General features: G+C 44.6%; 1 protein-coding gene across 2 annotated transcripts in view; it reads right to left on the reverse strand.

Moving 5' to 3' along the window:
• Positions 1-6,510: 6,510 nt before the first annotated feature.
• LOC135896813 (phospholipid-transporting ATPase ABCA3-like) overlaps positions 6,511-16,813 on the reverse strand; it is a 335,034-nt gene continuing 324,731 nt past the window's right edge. The window contains exon 24 of one of the 2 annotated variants that reach the window (XM_070525172.1): positions 6,511-6,793. In XM_070525172.1, the coding sequence (XP_070381273.1) occupies positions 6,611-6,793 (183 nt within the window). In that variant the 3' untranslated portion in view covers positions 6,511-6,610. The remainder of the gene's footprint in view (positions 6,794-16,813) is intronic. The other variant, XM_070525173.1, reaches the window with a different exon arrangement.

Genomic DNA, 16,813 nt, shown 5'->3' on the forward strand with positions numbered 1-16,813 from the left:
GCGTTAAAAAAATGCCAGTGAGACCCTCTGCAAAACGTTCTTTTTTCAATTACATACTGACACTCTCCCTGTAAAGCCATGGTTACAAAGCAAAGGTCTTTCTGTACCTTGGTCGGTAAACTGCTTAATCTGTAATAAGCCAGAATCAATTGAGCATATATTTATTGACTGCCATGACGCCGTATTTCTGTGGGACGTCCTACAAAGAACACTTAAAAAGGAATTGCCGATAAGCCCTTTTGGAATCCGGTTCCTTCCACGTGCAGAAACAGGGGAAGCGCCGAGTGATATGCTAATGCTGCTTTGCATGCACAGCGTATGGAAGACGAGAATGGACATCAGACATTGTCATATACAGGCTCACTCAGCAAGACGCTATTTTGTTGAGAGCATTATATACACACGCGATTTGTTCAGAGCACTATGTGAACCCCCGGAATGGCTTCCTGTACTAGACCAATTGGCTTCTGTGAAGCCCTTCTAAACACCTTACACTAGCCGAGCTGTGGCTGGTGTTTTTGGAATATGTACATGTCGTGTAATTGATCTTTTTGTTTGCGTTTGTGAAAAGGCAATAAAGAAAAAAAAACTCGTGGCTGAGTGGTAGCGCCTCCGTCTCACACTCCGGAGACCCTGGTTCGATTCCCACCCAGCCCATCTTGCAAGTTGTTTTTTATTAATGAAGTGCCTGCTGAGATTTATCGCTCACGGCGAACGCCGACGACACCGGCTTTTCTGCGATACGAGCTCCTTAATGCTGTCGCGTTAATATTTAAGTGACCGGAGTAGTCGCGTTCGACGTTGATAAAAAACATGTGAGTTCATTACTACTAGGCATGCTTCCCCTGTTTCTTCGGTGGCTGCGTTTCGCGGGCCGGCATGGTTCAGATTCACCAAGCCAAACGCAATTGTATCAATATTCAACTACTTCATTAATATATTGCTATTAATGCGACAGCGTTAAGGAGCTCGTGTTTTCTCACTTCTTCCTTCTAATAAATCGTGCGACTATATAACTGATATTGATTGGCTTAATCTTTTTGTACTCAGAAATATTAAACTTATACAGGAATAAAAAAAAATGGCTGTGGCTTAGCTAAGCTTAAGCCCAGGTTGCGAAGCATACTAGCCTTTATTTTAACGCGACAGCGTTAAGGAGCTCGTGTAGCAGAAAAGCCGATTTCGTCGGCGTCGGCTCAAGCGTGCGGCGCTTGCTCAGGCGCACATTCCGTTGTCGCGCCGAACGCTGCGTTGCTCGACGCTCACCGCGTCCGATGCGGGGCGCGTAGTCACTGCGCCGTAGCAAAGCCACCTAGAAACAGTCTCTGTAGCACGCCGCAACCTTCGGTTCTCATTCCAACGAGCAGCTCTGTCTCCAGGAGGCATCTTACCTCGTGAGTGTCTAGCAGAGGCAAGCGCAGCTGCTTTTATACCGCCGCGACGCCGCGAGCGAAGGCGCGAGTTGGAGCCCTGTTTCTCCTCTGTCGTGACGTCACGGTGTCACGTGGTCAGCCTTGAAGGCGACGCCGCGAGCGACGGCGCGCGTTGGAGCCCCGTTTCTCCTCTGTCGTAACGTCACGGCGTCACGTGGTATTGAAAGCCACACCGCCGCGCCTAAGGAGCTGTGTTGAGCTCTAGTAATATGCTTCACATAAAAGAGGAGATAGCTCGCTGCAGAGGCAGGGCATGAGCCATGCATTGATGCAGCAGCAACAATAATGCAACGCACGTACGCTCTGGAGCCATAAAGTTTAAGAGAATATATCTACGGGTAGAACAAAATAGAGGATATTCAGAATGTGCACCGCTCATGACGGCACAGCATAACTACGCACTTCCAGAGCTAATCGCAGTTTCTCGTTGAGGGAAGTCGCTCGTTGGAATGCCAGATGTGCCTTCAAAACTTCGCACTAAACCAACTTTGAATTAAGACTTTGCAACATTCTCGCAAAACGTACATTTATTGCAGAAGCACACTAACTCCCGTACTCTCGAAGAAGTCCTCCCTATCTTCTCAACGGAGCTGAGTTCAGCGCTGGCCCTTGACTGCCACAGACACTAAGGTTCTCAAGCATTGCCGTGGAGCGCCTATATTGAAACGCGATCACTCCTGTGGAGGGGTGGCTCTGCCTGAAAAATATTGCAATATCAAGCTACAATATGTCAGCAGAGACAGGGAGAGGCCTGCACAGTAGGAGGAAGTGAAAGGGCGATAATCAGTGCAGTATGAAATGTGGCTAGGTGCTCAGAGGCGATTGTGTAGCGGGTGAGAGACGACAAAAAGTTGCGGTAGGGACATTTCCTGAGTAAAGATTGGGCTCTGTCACGGAGCAAGTTAGAAAAAAGCTCACGCATAGTGCACAGGGACGCAACATTGCAGTAGTAGCCGGTGAGCAAAATTAGGACGTGCTAAATATAAAGATGGTCGGGAATAGTGCAGCGTTTCATGAAGGGTGTAGGTTTGCGTGAGATATCGCGTAAGGTGCGTAAGGTGGTGCTTTCCTTAAGCCTTGGTTGCATGTATCGACAAAGAGTGCACAAAATGTATAGCCCAACAAACACGCCCTCAAGCCCTTCAGTACAAGCATTTTCCCGACAGCACGCAGATGGGCTGCCGTCATGACGACACTGCTCCTATGTCAGTCGACTGAGGCTTGCACAGAACTAGTCTACTCGTGCAAAATGTATACCTACTAAATAATAGTGAAATACTTGTGCTTACCAGCTGTCAATAATAAATGTGAAAAACTTCGCAGAACTGCGGTTCCCGGTGTTAGAATACCACACAGCGGCGCAACACATGCGATGCCTCGATTTAGCGATCTTTGTCTAATGCTCGGCTGACCTGGTTCCCTGCGTCTTCCATTGGTTTTTCGCCTGATCGAGCCTCTTTGTCTTATCTTTCCCATCTGCATAATTCGGACGACAACCAAAGCAGATGACGGAGTGCGATCCGACTTCTTATATCGCATAGCGACATAAAAAATTGCTATTAGGGTACTCATTCTTTTTAGACCCACTGCCACCCGATTCATGGCCCATCCCCCGTAGTGGGTTGTGCTATAACTACACGCACCAAACCAAACAAAACCAAGCGAGTGGCAAGGGTGAGCGGGGGTGAACTCGACGGACGCACGAAGGCGATGACTTCCCGCGCTTCGCGCGATTTAAAATTCATAAAAAGAGGAATAAATAATGCTGGAACGTCCGGCGACCACTTGAAGCACGCATGTTCCTTGAAACCGAAACTAGCATTCGCCTTACGGGGGTTGATGATAGTTCCAGACCACGACCACGTGCATCAGCTGTTAAAGCGCGAGCAATTTCGTTATACCATTTTTTTCCAACGAGGAAAAAGCAGACATGATCCTTGCCGTAGGAGTTGCAGGCGGACAGAGACGGCACGCTGCAAGAATATTTCGAAGCTGGCACCCGGGCACGCGACCGACACCGATGACAATATACAACAGCTACGAGTGGCTGAAGCAAACCGCAGCTTCACAAGAAAGAGGCAGAGAGCTTCAGTCATAAATAATGATGTTCGCAATAACGTTTTGTTTTGAATGGCGGCTAATCCGCATGCTAGCACGCGTAGTGTGAGCGCACAGCTCGATGTGCCCAGCCCAACTGCCTCGAGGATTTTGAAAACAGCTGGACTGCACCCCTATCACCTGCGATTGCATCAATGCCTGAAGTCCAGGTACCTCCAAAAGAGATTCGACTTTGCGAATTGAATTTTGATTCAGGAGGAGCAGGATTCTCACTTTCTCACCAAGGTACTCTGGACTGACGAGGCGAAATTTTCCCGAAAGTGCCAAATAAATATCCACAACGCACACTATTGGAGTGAGTAAAATACCCACTAGCTAGGAAGATCCCACCACCAATATCCGTGGTCGTTTAAGGACTGGTGCGGAATATATCACAGCACAATCGTTGGCCCAGTATTGTTTAACAACGCTTTAACCGGCAAGAGGTATGTAAGTGAGTTCCTCAAAGAGCCGTTTGAAGACTTCTGCTGCAGCATGCCACTAGCCCAGATTGATGCAATGTCGCAACCTTTCCAGGAGAAAGAATAGGGAAGCACTGACCTGTCATGTGGCCGGCAAGGTCACGCGATGTCAACCCTCTTGACATTGTCTTGTGGGGCTTTATTACAGATCATCTGTGCACGACAGAAACGACAACTGCAAAAGTCTTAAAGCAGAAGATAGCACAAGCCTGCCGGAGCATTTAACCAACGCTGCTCAAGGTAGCGACAGCAAGCCTTCTCAGAAGATCGCAGGGTTGTATCGCTGCAGAAGGTGAGCTATATATACGGTTAGGGGAACAATAGACGATGAGCTAAGCGAGACATGAAAGTTCCGATTGTCCCTCATTTTTATGTCGCTTGAACATACGCGTTATTTGCTCAACACCAATCCCTGCACTTTTTCATTGCACGTTATGTCAAATAGATTGGGTTCTTGTGAGTACTTGCCGTGTGAGCATTTGCTTAATAAGATATTACTCATAGTTTGACAAGGAAAGCACTTTGTCCTCTTGTAGGCTTATTTTTACCAAACTGTACCCTGACGGTCGTGAAAATATTTAGAAAACAATTTATTGGTCGCGAAAATGACTGCCTGTGGCTGCACATTTCCACACATTTAGCGTTCCGCTGCGATGTTGCATGAAAACCCAGCATATTGCGGTCTTTCTTGGACAAACCTACTGGGTCCCGAGTTTGGGACAATGCTTCTCCACATATCAGAAAAGCAACAGCCGAAGCTCTGAACGCCGGCTCTTCGAATGAAGTCGGCTACAACCTCGGATAGCAGCATCGCTGTAAACACTGCTGCACTAGACGGCACTCCCAAGTTTTGCGATTTGCACACGCACCCACAGCAGCTACGGTCGAGAACCTCAGCTATCTGTCGCAATATGGGTATTCCAGAATAAAGCAAACCGACGTGAAATATATCCGTGTTACCTATAATGACACTGGCAGCGCCGCTGCTGCAGTTGCTGCCTGTAAACACATTCGTGCCACCGCTAGAGATGACTAATCGGCGCTGTATCTGCGACGGCAGATGTCCGATGGCACTCGCCGTAAACTGTAGCGATTCCAAGCTGTCAAAAATGCGAGCTCTAAGCGTAAACTTTAATTTGAGGTCACTATAACCACAACGTGGTATCCGAGATCGGATCGGTGCGTTCATACGATGTTGCCAAACCACAGTAACAAGAAACACTGTGCCCGAAAGAGACGTCGGAACACAGTCGGTTCAAATACATCGGAAGTATAAAACACTCGCGTAACCTCACAACCTTTTGCACGAAAAGGCGTGACGTAGCCATGACCGCACAAAATGAAAGTTGAGGTTGCAGAGGTTGGAGAGAGCAGTAATGTTTATTCACCTGCAGCTTTTTAATAGATCACGCCAACATTATTTTCTTGTTCGAAATCATTCTCTGAGAGACACTCCCTATATCTAGGCTGTATTCATTGGGGCAAAAACCGTTTCAGGGTTCCTTTTGACAAAAATTAACCCAACTGCAATGAATCATATGTAACTGGTCAGTTTTAGTAAATACTTGGAAGAAGTTTTTTTTATCTAATAATCGACGACAAGTGGGCGAAACATCACTCATTCCTATTTTTTTCTGCACAATATAAATGCTTTTATTATACGAAAATGACCCAGATTGCAGCAGGCCTCCACTAGCCCAGCAATAAAGCTCTTCGCCTGAGGCACGTTGGAACACTTTAGACGACATATAACTAGCCCTCATATATCGTGTCCCCAATCTGTACCACCAAATTTAGTGCAGCATGCTGATTTCGCACTAGATGTGGTTCATGTAATGGCGACAACCATAAAAGGCCAGTAAAGGCAAACTGTGGACCAGTTTCGATTGATAAAGTATTTTCGAAGAACCCTAGTATCGCTCATTTGGTGGTATTTCGCCGATAATTAAAAGAAAGATTAACGGCTAAATTTTTATTTTTGAATTTAGAGCCAGAAGCCTAGGGCCGATACGTCATCGTAAAATCGCGGATTGCGAAAAATCCTTTTTTCCATTTCGGCCGTCGCTGTTCCGTGTGCGTTTTTGAAACATTCTATGCATTCTTGAAATTTGCGCACGGTCTTGCAATTGTTCGGCATTTTTAGAAAATGACGCAGTCGATTTTGACCGATACAAGTTTTACTAAACCGCAACGGACAAATCTGTGACGTCATGGCGTGCTGGTTCCAGAGTTTTAAGGCAGCGTCACCTACTGACTTTCGTCCTTGCTTCCTTCCTGCTGCATCTTCTTGTGGTAGGCATGACCAGTCTGTTATTGCTGAAAGGTAATACACTAAGGCATCGCAAATTAGTTTTTATCTTTGCGTCCTTTAACGCCTAGACTCCTTTCACTTTTTTATTCGTTATTTTATCATTCTCTGTTTCGATCAGCGTTTGATGACCAGTGTTCATAAGCAGTGCAAAAAAATTATCGAACTCCAAGCGTTCCATGTCAGAAAGGCCTTTATTGCTTGCCTCGTGAAGGAACTTACAGCAGCCGGAGTTGCGTCTAAAAGCTGGACGTGGCCCTGCTGCTCAACACTCTCTTACCAACGTCTAGTTAAGCGAAACCGCCAGGAAGTGAGGGAGATCCCTGCAATCTGGCAAAGTTTAAGAAGATGTCTTCGAGGGTGTTCTCCCCGACCAGGACGTGTTCAAGGGGGAAATTTTGCTGGAGTTGCCCCACTTTGGTGAACAGCTTGCTCCAAAGCATTCGCTCCATCAGGTGGTAGCCGAGCAGATTCTGGACGACAAGAAAACAGGCGTTCACGTACCACGTGCAGGCACCGCGCACGAAAATTAAACAGAAATGTTACTATTGTCATCGTGAGAAAAACGATAGGCTCTTAACCCCGATGTGCGATAATTTCGTAAGACACCTGCGTCATCTGCCAAGTGATCATCTGCCAAGTGATCCTCAGTTGGCAGCAGCGGCTGTGCCGACCGGTTCACTAAATCTGCGCATTGTATACACAAGACACCACCGCCTTTCCCGGTGGCTTTGGGTGTGCATCTTCGGCGGATCACCGTTGCAGTGCCATATCTCTTCGACTATCGCACGTTTCGCCGCTCATCTAAAAACTACCGTTGCCTTCAGAGTGACGTCAGCGAGCCGTGGACCAGGATTGGCTGCCTGAAAGAGGCGCGGACTACAAAAGGAACTGTGGCTCACCGCTGATCCTCACTTGGCAGCAGCGGCTGTGCCAACCGGTTCACTAAATCTGCGCATTGTATACACAGGTTTGTGCAATCATTTGTAGTCAATGTTTATTTTGTTCTACTTTTTATATTTTTTCCCTGCCGCTGCTGTCAAGCTCTTGTACAAGTGTTTGCTGAACTGCTAATTTGAAATGCCTTCTGAAGTGACAAAAAGTGTTCAAAGATTTTAAACAAGAAATGCGAGATATGCGCAGTGTACTCTAGAAAGAACTTCGAAAGGAATATAAAGACCTGAAAAAATCTGTAGATTTCTTTATTGAACAGTTTGATGCTATGGCTGAGTGCAGTGCAAAATTGAAAAAAGGAAAACTCAGCGCTAAAGAAAGAAAATGCCGCACTATCACAGAAATGCAAAGGGCTAAAACAACAACTATCTGACCTTGAAGACCAGGTGACAAACCAAGAATAGTACTCGAGGAACCGGAACATTGAGATTAAAGGTGTTCGGGCAAGCTACGACGAGAACCTGCCTTCAATGTTGAGCAAACTAGACGACGCCATAAGTGAACCCATTTCTGATTCCGATGTAGACATATGCCATCGTGTGCCAAGGAAAGACAAAGGATGACCTAACATTGTCGTACAGTTCCGCTCTCGTGCGAAACGGGAAGCGGTGATTGAAAAGGCCAGGGAAAATTGAATATTAACTTCTGATTTTGGTTACCAGAGTGCTGATGGTTCCAGTTCTCCCTCGGTATTTATTAATGAACACCTTTGCGTCGCCTTGAAAAAACTTCTTGGACAGGTTGTTGAGCTAAAGAAGAAAGAGCACGGAAGCACGCGTGGACAAAGGGCGGCAAAATTTTCGCGCGCAAAATAGACGCTTCGAATGTACTGCGCATATCTTGCATTGGGGACATCGATAAGATGAAATGAGGATCCAGGAATCCGAGCACTTTTTTCTACCGCCATTCATATCGATTGCTAGTAGATCGCTGAACCCTGCACATGTGACTAAAATTTATCGTAAGGAAACGTGCACATCTTTCTTCCAGTTAAACACTCGGTCAGCGCGCAATAAGTCTGATGAGCTGTGTGCCTTGCTTTCATGTTTTGGCTTTCCATTTGATGTTATTATGCTCTGTGAAACATGGTACCGACACGAGCACGAAGTAATACAGATTCCGGGTTACATAAGACACTAAATAAATCGCTCAGTCAATAACCGTGGAGGAGTACTTTTCATGGCCAGGGAAAGCTTCCAGTGTGATAAAATCGACGACTTTACGGCGGTCACACCGGACTTCGAAATTTTGACCGTGATTCACAACAAAAGCATATTTTCTGTTTTATATCGCCCTCCAGTCGGGAACGTGGCAAAGATTTTTACATATATGGAAAACTTCTTATCCTGGATAAATGAAAACAGTTATGAATTTGTCCTGGGTGGCGATATAAATATTAACATGTTGAACTAAACACAGCTGCGTACTGATTTCACTCGACTATTAGAAGCTAATGCATGTTTTAACACAATTACTGCCCCAAGTCGCATTAGCAACGACTGTGAAAGTTGGCTTGATGTTTTTATTGCAAACATTGAATCTCGAACTATTAACTCCGATAATTTGCCAGTATCTCTTCTCTTGGAATCGTATGTCTCGGCTAAACAATCGAAGCAGTGTCCCCCACTGACTACTACCGTCTACACTTGAGGAGTTCCGCACAAAAATATCAAAAATAAATTGGCTCGAAGTGTACTATCAGTCTGACGTAGATGCCGCGTAAGAGTCATTTTTGCGTGTTTTCAAAAAGGCTTACTCGGAATCTTTTCATCCTAAAACACTGAAGCCTAGAAAAGCTAGAAAACCTTGGATAACCAGTGCACTTCTGAATCTAATCAGACAAAAAGATGCTCTATTCAAACGTTTTTTGGACACAAGAGACACATGCCATCTATCCGAATTAAGAAATTTCGAAACAAGTTAACTGCTACACTTAGACAAGCTAAGAAATATTACCTTCACAGATTGTTTAATTCTGAAGCTATAAAGCGAACAGATGTCACGTGGAGAAACCTTAGCACAGTGCTTAACATTGGACGTCAGCATTCAGAGGGCGTACGAGAATTGTTAGTTAACGGGGAACGTTCATCAGGCGCGCATTTAGCAAACGCTTTAATAATTATCTTGTGTCCCTCGTAAATAGTTTGCATGATCCACGCTCCGCACAGTACCTCAATTCCAGAACTTGTGATAGTGCTTTTCTATTTCCAACTAGCACCGAAGAAATTTATCTCACGTTCTCCGCTCTGCGAAATAGGAAAAGCTGCGATATTGATGACCTGCAAATACACCCCGTAAACACGTTTTAGATTTGATATGCCCAGTTCTTGAGCATGTGTATAATCTGTGCTTTGCCAACAGTATATTTCCCAAGCGCATGCAGCTCGCAAAGGTTACAGTGCTCTTCAAAGCCGGTGATAAAAACAACCTGTCCAACTACAGACCAATATCCATTTTGCCCGCATTTTCAAAATGCCTAGAAAAATTAATAACACTGAGAATGAACGCTTTCTGCGAAAAACACAATATTATTAGTGACTGTCAGTTCGGTTTCCGGAAGGGTCGCTCTACAGAGTTAGCTCTACTAACACAAAGGGAACTAATACTACAAGCATTTCAGCGAAATTTAGTGACACTAGGCATTTTCATCGATTTTTAAAAGGTCTTTGACACAATTAACCACACCACTCTGCTAAGAAAACTTGAAATTTACGGTTTCAGGGGCCCCTTCCTTGGCTTAATCAAAAGCTATCTACAGTTCAGGTGTCAAAGGATTTCAATAAATAACTGTATTTCCGACAACTTACCCATTCATTCTGGTGTACCTCAAGGAAGCATTCTTGGACCTTTGTTGTTTAACATTTACGTAAAGGACATAATTAATATTGACACCACTGCCCGATTCATCATATACGCTGATGACACTAGTGTGTTCATTACATCTGGTTGTGCAAGGGACCTGTTGGCTCTTGCGAACGCTGCTTTAAGTGAACTTAATTGATGGAGTTCATTGAGTTTATTTTCTATAAATAAAAAGACAAAAGCTGTACTTTTTAAACTAAAAACAAAAATGTCCACATTGACGGCCATTTGCTAACGGTTTCCTCGATTATCAACATTGTGTCATCTATTAAATGCCTTGGGGTCGTATTTCAAGAAAACTTACTTTGGAATCTTTATACAGACTCAGTTGCTAACAAAATCGGTCGTGTTGTGGGAATACTAACGAAACTTCGATTTTTTCTTCCGTTGAGCGTCAAAAAATTGCTTTATAACTCTTTGTTCCTGTCCCATCTTAATTATTGTAATTTAGTCTGGGGAAACATCAGGATGTCTAACATCACAAAACTTATTCTATTGCAGAAGAAAGCAGTGCGCGCTATCGCCAATTCTTCACATGACGCTCATACGCAGCCTCTTTTCAGCGCCCTTAATTTACAACCCGTCACCTCGATATATCGTAGTATTTTACTCAAGCGTTTCACTACTGCGAAAAAAACAAAACACATTTCTCGAGCATGTATCTCTATTGACAATGAATTCTAACAGTTACAACACAGGACACAGAGAAACATGGTACGTTCCTAAAGCGCGCACTAACTACGGTCAACAAATGTTACGCCACACACTGCCATCTTTGCTAAACTCATTGGAAACTCAATAGACGCCTATCTCTCCTTTTAATAGGCTCATTGTGTATTCCTTTTTTTTTCTTTTTTTCGTTTTGCTCTGGTATACACTGACGCCATGAATGCTTAACCAATTTTCTCTGCTTGTCAATAACTTAATATTTACAGATGTGAATTTCAAGGCTGAATTACTTGTGTCATTTCATACTATTCGCTTTCTGTAATACAATTTCTTGCAGCATTCTATTGTTGATTTTTCTACCCGTATGCATTTCTGTTATACAATGTTCAGTAATGATCACTTTTTTTTCTCGTTTATCCATTATTGTATGTTTGTGTTCTCTTTATTGTGCACAGTGCCATTTTGTAGGGGGTACAGACCCCGTGAAGCCGAATTCATTTGGCTTTTTGTCTGTACTTCTGTCATCTGTACATGTATAGATGCAAATAAACTTGAATTGAAATTGAATTGAAAATCTCATAGAAGGTGTCGGTGTTATATAGGACAATGTTACGAAAAACGATAAAGATGGATTATTCTGCAGGAATATTACCAAGTGAATGTTCTTCAAAATTTTGATGAAAACCCACCAGTTGACGTTGTTTAGTCGGTCACAGTCAATAAATAATTAAAATTAGCCACCATACTCATTAGTTGTTGCTCTAGTTGTCAATACGTCAATCGAATAGTTACAGCTAATCGTTAGAAAAGTTAAAATAGTGCGTTTTCATAAAGGTAAACATGCCCACTAGACACAAAAAATAGCACGTGACCGCGCGCACAAGATTTTATATTAGCGGGAAGCTTTCTGTGACACTTTGAAGAAAGCTACGGAGCGCGCACAAAAGAGAGCACTTCTAAAACATTGCACCTATTCACATGTGTTAGCACAAGCCGGAGAAGAGAAAACCTAAACACGTTGTTTTCAACAGGAAAATTATTCATAACGTGCCAATGAGTGCTTATTATGACTTATTTTCTGCTTTTGTCTTCCTCGTGTGTGTAAATGTGAACCTATTACACGTGATTCTACAACCCATTGCAGTATCTGCTCCAAGAAATCACGGAGACTGCCAAACGCGGTCCCACTGCTTGTCACAGTAACGGATGTGGAGAACATCTACGTTCATATCTTTCGCTTCAAGCCTACAGCAAGTTATGCGCGGTCATTGCGCTCTCAAACAGTTTGAGTTGGAAAGAAAGGATTCACCTCAGGCCATCAAAGAAATAGAAAAACAAGCGATTCATCTCAGGTCATCAAACAGCCTGGATAGGATATCAAGCGATTTATGTCAGGCCATCAGACAGCTTAAACAGGAAAGCAAACAATTCATCTCAGGCCATCAAGAACCTGAATAAGATAGCAAGCGATTCATATGAGGCCACGAAACCATGTGATTAAGAATGAAAACGATTGATCGCAGGCCATTAAACAGTATGAAAAGGACAGCAAGCTATCCACATCGGCGATACAACACACTGAACAGGAAATCTAGCGATTCATTCCCGGTAAACAAACAGCCTGATAAGGAAAGGGAGCGATTGATCTAAGACCATAAAACAATCTGAACAGGAAAAGAAGCGAATCCTTTAAAGCTCGCCGCTCAGGAAAGTGAGTATGTTACATTTGTTTGATGTTGATACACGATAATCGCTGGGAGTTGCTGGCGCACCTTGGATACAAGAAGAGTGCTGTTATCATAGCCGTGCTCGACCCCTCGTTTCGCCTTGTTTCGACGGCCATTACACAGCTCTACACTGCCTCATTTGATGTCCTTTTATTATGATAGGAACTGGAAAGACCCGTAATCATATTTAAGCACCTAACTAGATATCACAAATGGAAAATTACTGGGAGTTTTCAGCATTGCTGCAAAAAACGTGGGCTTTTTTTTACCTGCGTAGCAGAAATCACCTGTCTGTACACTTATTACATCGTGTATTACAACGGGCGCTTTTGCATCTCGCCCCCATCGAAACGCGGCCGCCGTGGCCGAGATGCGTTCCCGCGACCGCGTGCTAATGACGCTCTTAACGCAGTACTTTCGTCTTACGCGTGGTTGCGAACTGTAGTGAAGGGCACGAGGGTAACATGCTTGCTCGAAATAAAACATTCACGATAAAATACGTTGGTGGGATAATTGGTTTGAATTCATGATATACTGTGTAAATGCGACTGATCGAGGACGCAGAAAGAAACAGATACGCCGAACATGGGTACAAAACCACCAACGTGTTAACGCGACAGCGTTAATGAGCTCGTGTCGCAGAAACGCCGGTGTCGGCGGCGTTGGCCGTGAACGATAAATCCCAGAAGGCACTTCATAAATAAAAAACACCTTGCAAGGTGGGCTGGTGGGAATCGAACCAGGGTCTCCGTAGTGGGAAATGCTACCACTCAGCCACGAGTTCGTCCCTTCGAAACCGGACAAAATCGCCTCTAGTGAATGCCGTGTTGCCTTAGTAACGTGCCGTAGAAAGTTTACTGCTGTGTATATCGTTAATTATGAGCATGTAAATTACAGAAATCGCAGTTTCACGAGTAGCGAAGTATGTTTCCGCTAAATGTCTTCTGCGATCTGCGCACACGCAGAGCCATCTTGCGTCAAAACAGAAGACATTGCGAGGAGGGCCTCGCAATGTACGGCGCTGCCCCGACACGTGGCGCGCCACTCGCCCCATGACCACGTCCGCCTTCATGGCGGGTCGGGGCCCCGCTCTCCCTGCCGATCGCGACGTTTGGCTGGCGTAGCGCGTTTGAGTAGGCGGTGCGAACGGGATGCGATAACGCTAGCGCGTCCCACTCTTGACGGCGAAGCTTAAGAGTCCTCCAAATTTTTTAACTATGTTAGCACTGTCTCTGGGTGTCTGTTTCATTCTACGTCCTCGTTTAGTCACGCTTGCACATTCTATTTGGAATAACCCTTTGTTCGACGGTTGGGCATATGACAAAGGCCCACAATACGAACCACGTTCAAGTCGGTATCAGCCTGCAAAGGGGGAACTTCGATGAAACGTTTTCAAGCGGATACGCTTTTAATTATGATAAGGATGTCTTTAATTGAAATTTCCTTCCTTTCCATGAGGTGAAATCCGACTAATAAGGATTTAACTGTTATTGATTCTTAAGGCCTCCTGCTATTATAAGGTTGCTGTCTTTTCCAACGTCCTAAATTAAAATTTAAGTTACGAATACTAAATTATTGCGTTAAGTGTGTAAACACGTCACACGAAAAAAAGACCTAGTCCTGTTCCCGGTACTGACTCAATTAAAATGTAACACGCCTATACTGTCACGTTGTAGTGATGCGGAAAACAAGGCGGTTCCAAAAGAGTGAGTTACAAATCTAACTCATTATAAGGCGAGCTTGCACTGGAAGCAAATAACGCACAGTAAAGTGAACAGGCCCTCCGGCATCAACACTCTGACTCTTGCAAGTCTGGGCATGCCCTAAGCCTACATTGTTAGACCGGATCTATCCCGAAATTCAAACATCACACACTTGTGCGTTTTGCTGAGACTTTGCCAACTTACAACACACGCACTGGTGGTGCCCCTGGTTACGATGCGATGAATGTGCTACGTAGTGCAAGTGGGAGACTGCCCTACGCAGTCGCAATTTTGAAACCCAACTATGGGCAGTCCAACGGGCCTGCGACGTGTTGTAGAAGCTAGGCCTTTCTGTCCCGACGTGTGTGCGGCCCCCCACGTGCCAGTGCATGGGCCGATGCCCCTGAATAAAGTTTTACCATCCATCCATCGTTTCACCATTCGAGTGTTCGGATTGGTAACCTCTAGATACGGAGTAAGTTGAGAGGTTATGTGCGTAATGAACGAAGCTACGTTAGTTAAAATTTCAATTATTCATCTTAGGTGGCTAAAGTTAGTGAGTAGTTTGGAGCCCGCCCTCGAGTTTATCCAGCTGATTAAAAATTTTTGATTGAAAATTTTTGTGTAAGTGCTATCCGAACAAATATTTTGCAAATAAGTGCTCTCTGAAAGTGTAACTGATGCAGAAAAAGTGCTTCTGTAAACTCATAGAAATAACAGCGCTTCAAGAAGGACCACAATAGAGGAACCACTCATACACTGCGCTGAGAACTTGAAGCGCTGTTCTTTCAGTGATAATGAACAAAGAGTCAGTCAATCCTTGCAAACCAGTAAAGTCAACCTCATCGCACTTAGGCTTTTTGGATTCCATCAAATTGTGGCTCTGTGAGAATGTTCCTTGTGGCGTGCCGGCTTGCAATTTTTATTGACGCTGTTTTTCAAAGGCAAGCAGTTGAAAGTTTTTGTGTCAATATAGCAGCGAACGTGTGCCACCGAAAGCGTGCTTGGTCGCCGAAGTGATGCATGACGCAATGATGGTGCAGTTTTAGCGCGTCGCTGGTATCAAGACAATGCGCTTCCGCCGAGGGAAGAAAGATGACGAAATTGAACAGCTCGTCAGCTGCCCAGGGAGCCGTGCTAATGATGACAGTGCCATCGTGATTAAACCTGCCACAGCGATATTGATGGCTCGGGCTTTTTATTTGTGTTAATTTCGATTTCAGAAAGAGATAATACTACAAATACAATGTGATTACTTATTGTCTCGTAGATTTACATATTTAAATGAACTTTATATTCTATTCATTTCGGAGAGTAGCTCTAAGCAGGTAATGCTCGCTACCTCGCTAGCTAGCGCATATTTACAAACAGAGGCACGCGTATACACACAGAGAGAGAGAGAGTTCGACACATATTCGCCCGTATACACATTTGCATGCGCCCACATATGCACATACGCACAAAAATATACGCACTTATGTACACGGAACTACACACACACACACAAAGGCACGTATGCTCGCACACGTACACATGCACTAGTGCGCGCGCAGATTCAAATACGCAGACACAAACATGCGCGCTCACGCAAATAAAGTGCACGCGCATGTAGACTACGTCTCCTTCCCTGCTGCCTCAAAGAAACATCCGCGTGCAAACATACCGAATGACACTGGTTCTAAGATTACCGATCAAACTCCAGTGATAATTTATCGCTTTACGGTTTAGATTTGGCGCTTCAAGTAAATGTGCCCAGTGCCCAGAGGATGCAAAGCCATTTGATCTGGTGGTACGAAACAACCGCCCATTCGAGACCGAAACACTGCTTTAACATACCACCAATTTGCGGACTAAGTGCCATAAATGCATATGTTAATGACTACCCGCTCGGTGCAGACATTGAAACTTGTTGATACTCGGCTGATATATTGAAGTATAATTTCCCAAACTTTGGTGCCCATTCAGTTACGCATGTGCATTGCCGTGAAGTTCTATGGAAGGGCGGACGTACGAGGTCCAGAATTCCTGAGTATGTCCCTGCTACAAAGCCGGATAGTGTTTTTTTAGCCTAATGCATGCGCACGGTTGTTGTCATGTTGTCCAAGGAATAAAGTCTGATAATAAAAGCGGTGACTTAGCAAACGAGGAACCCATTGCTACGTTTGAAAAATAAAAATAAAAATATATTTCCAAGAGCACTCCTAGAAAAAGCGAACCCGAATGTTCAGTCTTGTGTTTCGGCCACTGGGGTGAGACTATCGAACTCAGTCCTAGATGCCGCTAAAATGAAAACGTCGGGCAGCACGACACCGAATCACTGCTAGCATGAAGCGGAATGATAGGTGCCGGCGATTAAACCACTGAACCGGATGTTCCAACAGCACCGCAATGAGACGCTCGTGCTGCTATACATAGCACGCGAATTTGCACGAATGTGTTTCAAATATCGCCTGTGGGAACCGTGTTACGCCCAGTGTAGATAGTTGAGATGGACAGTAAGCGGAAGCTGAATTTCCGGACAACATACGCTGCAGCGGCTGTTACAGTAGCAGCCACGCTTTTAACACAGCTGCCGTCG

This window comes from Dermacentor albipictus, chromosome 9 (assembly GCF_038994185.2).
Source record: "Dermacentor albipictus isolate Rhodes 1998 colony chromosome 9, USDA_Dalb.pri_finalv2, whole genome shotgun sequence".
NCBI lineage: Eukaryota > Metazoa > Arthropoda > Arachnida > Ixodida > Ixodidae > Dermacentor > Dermacentor albipictus.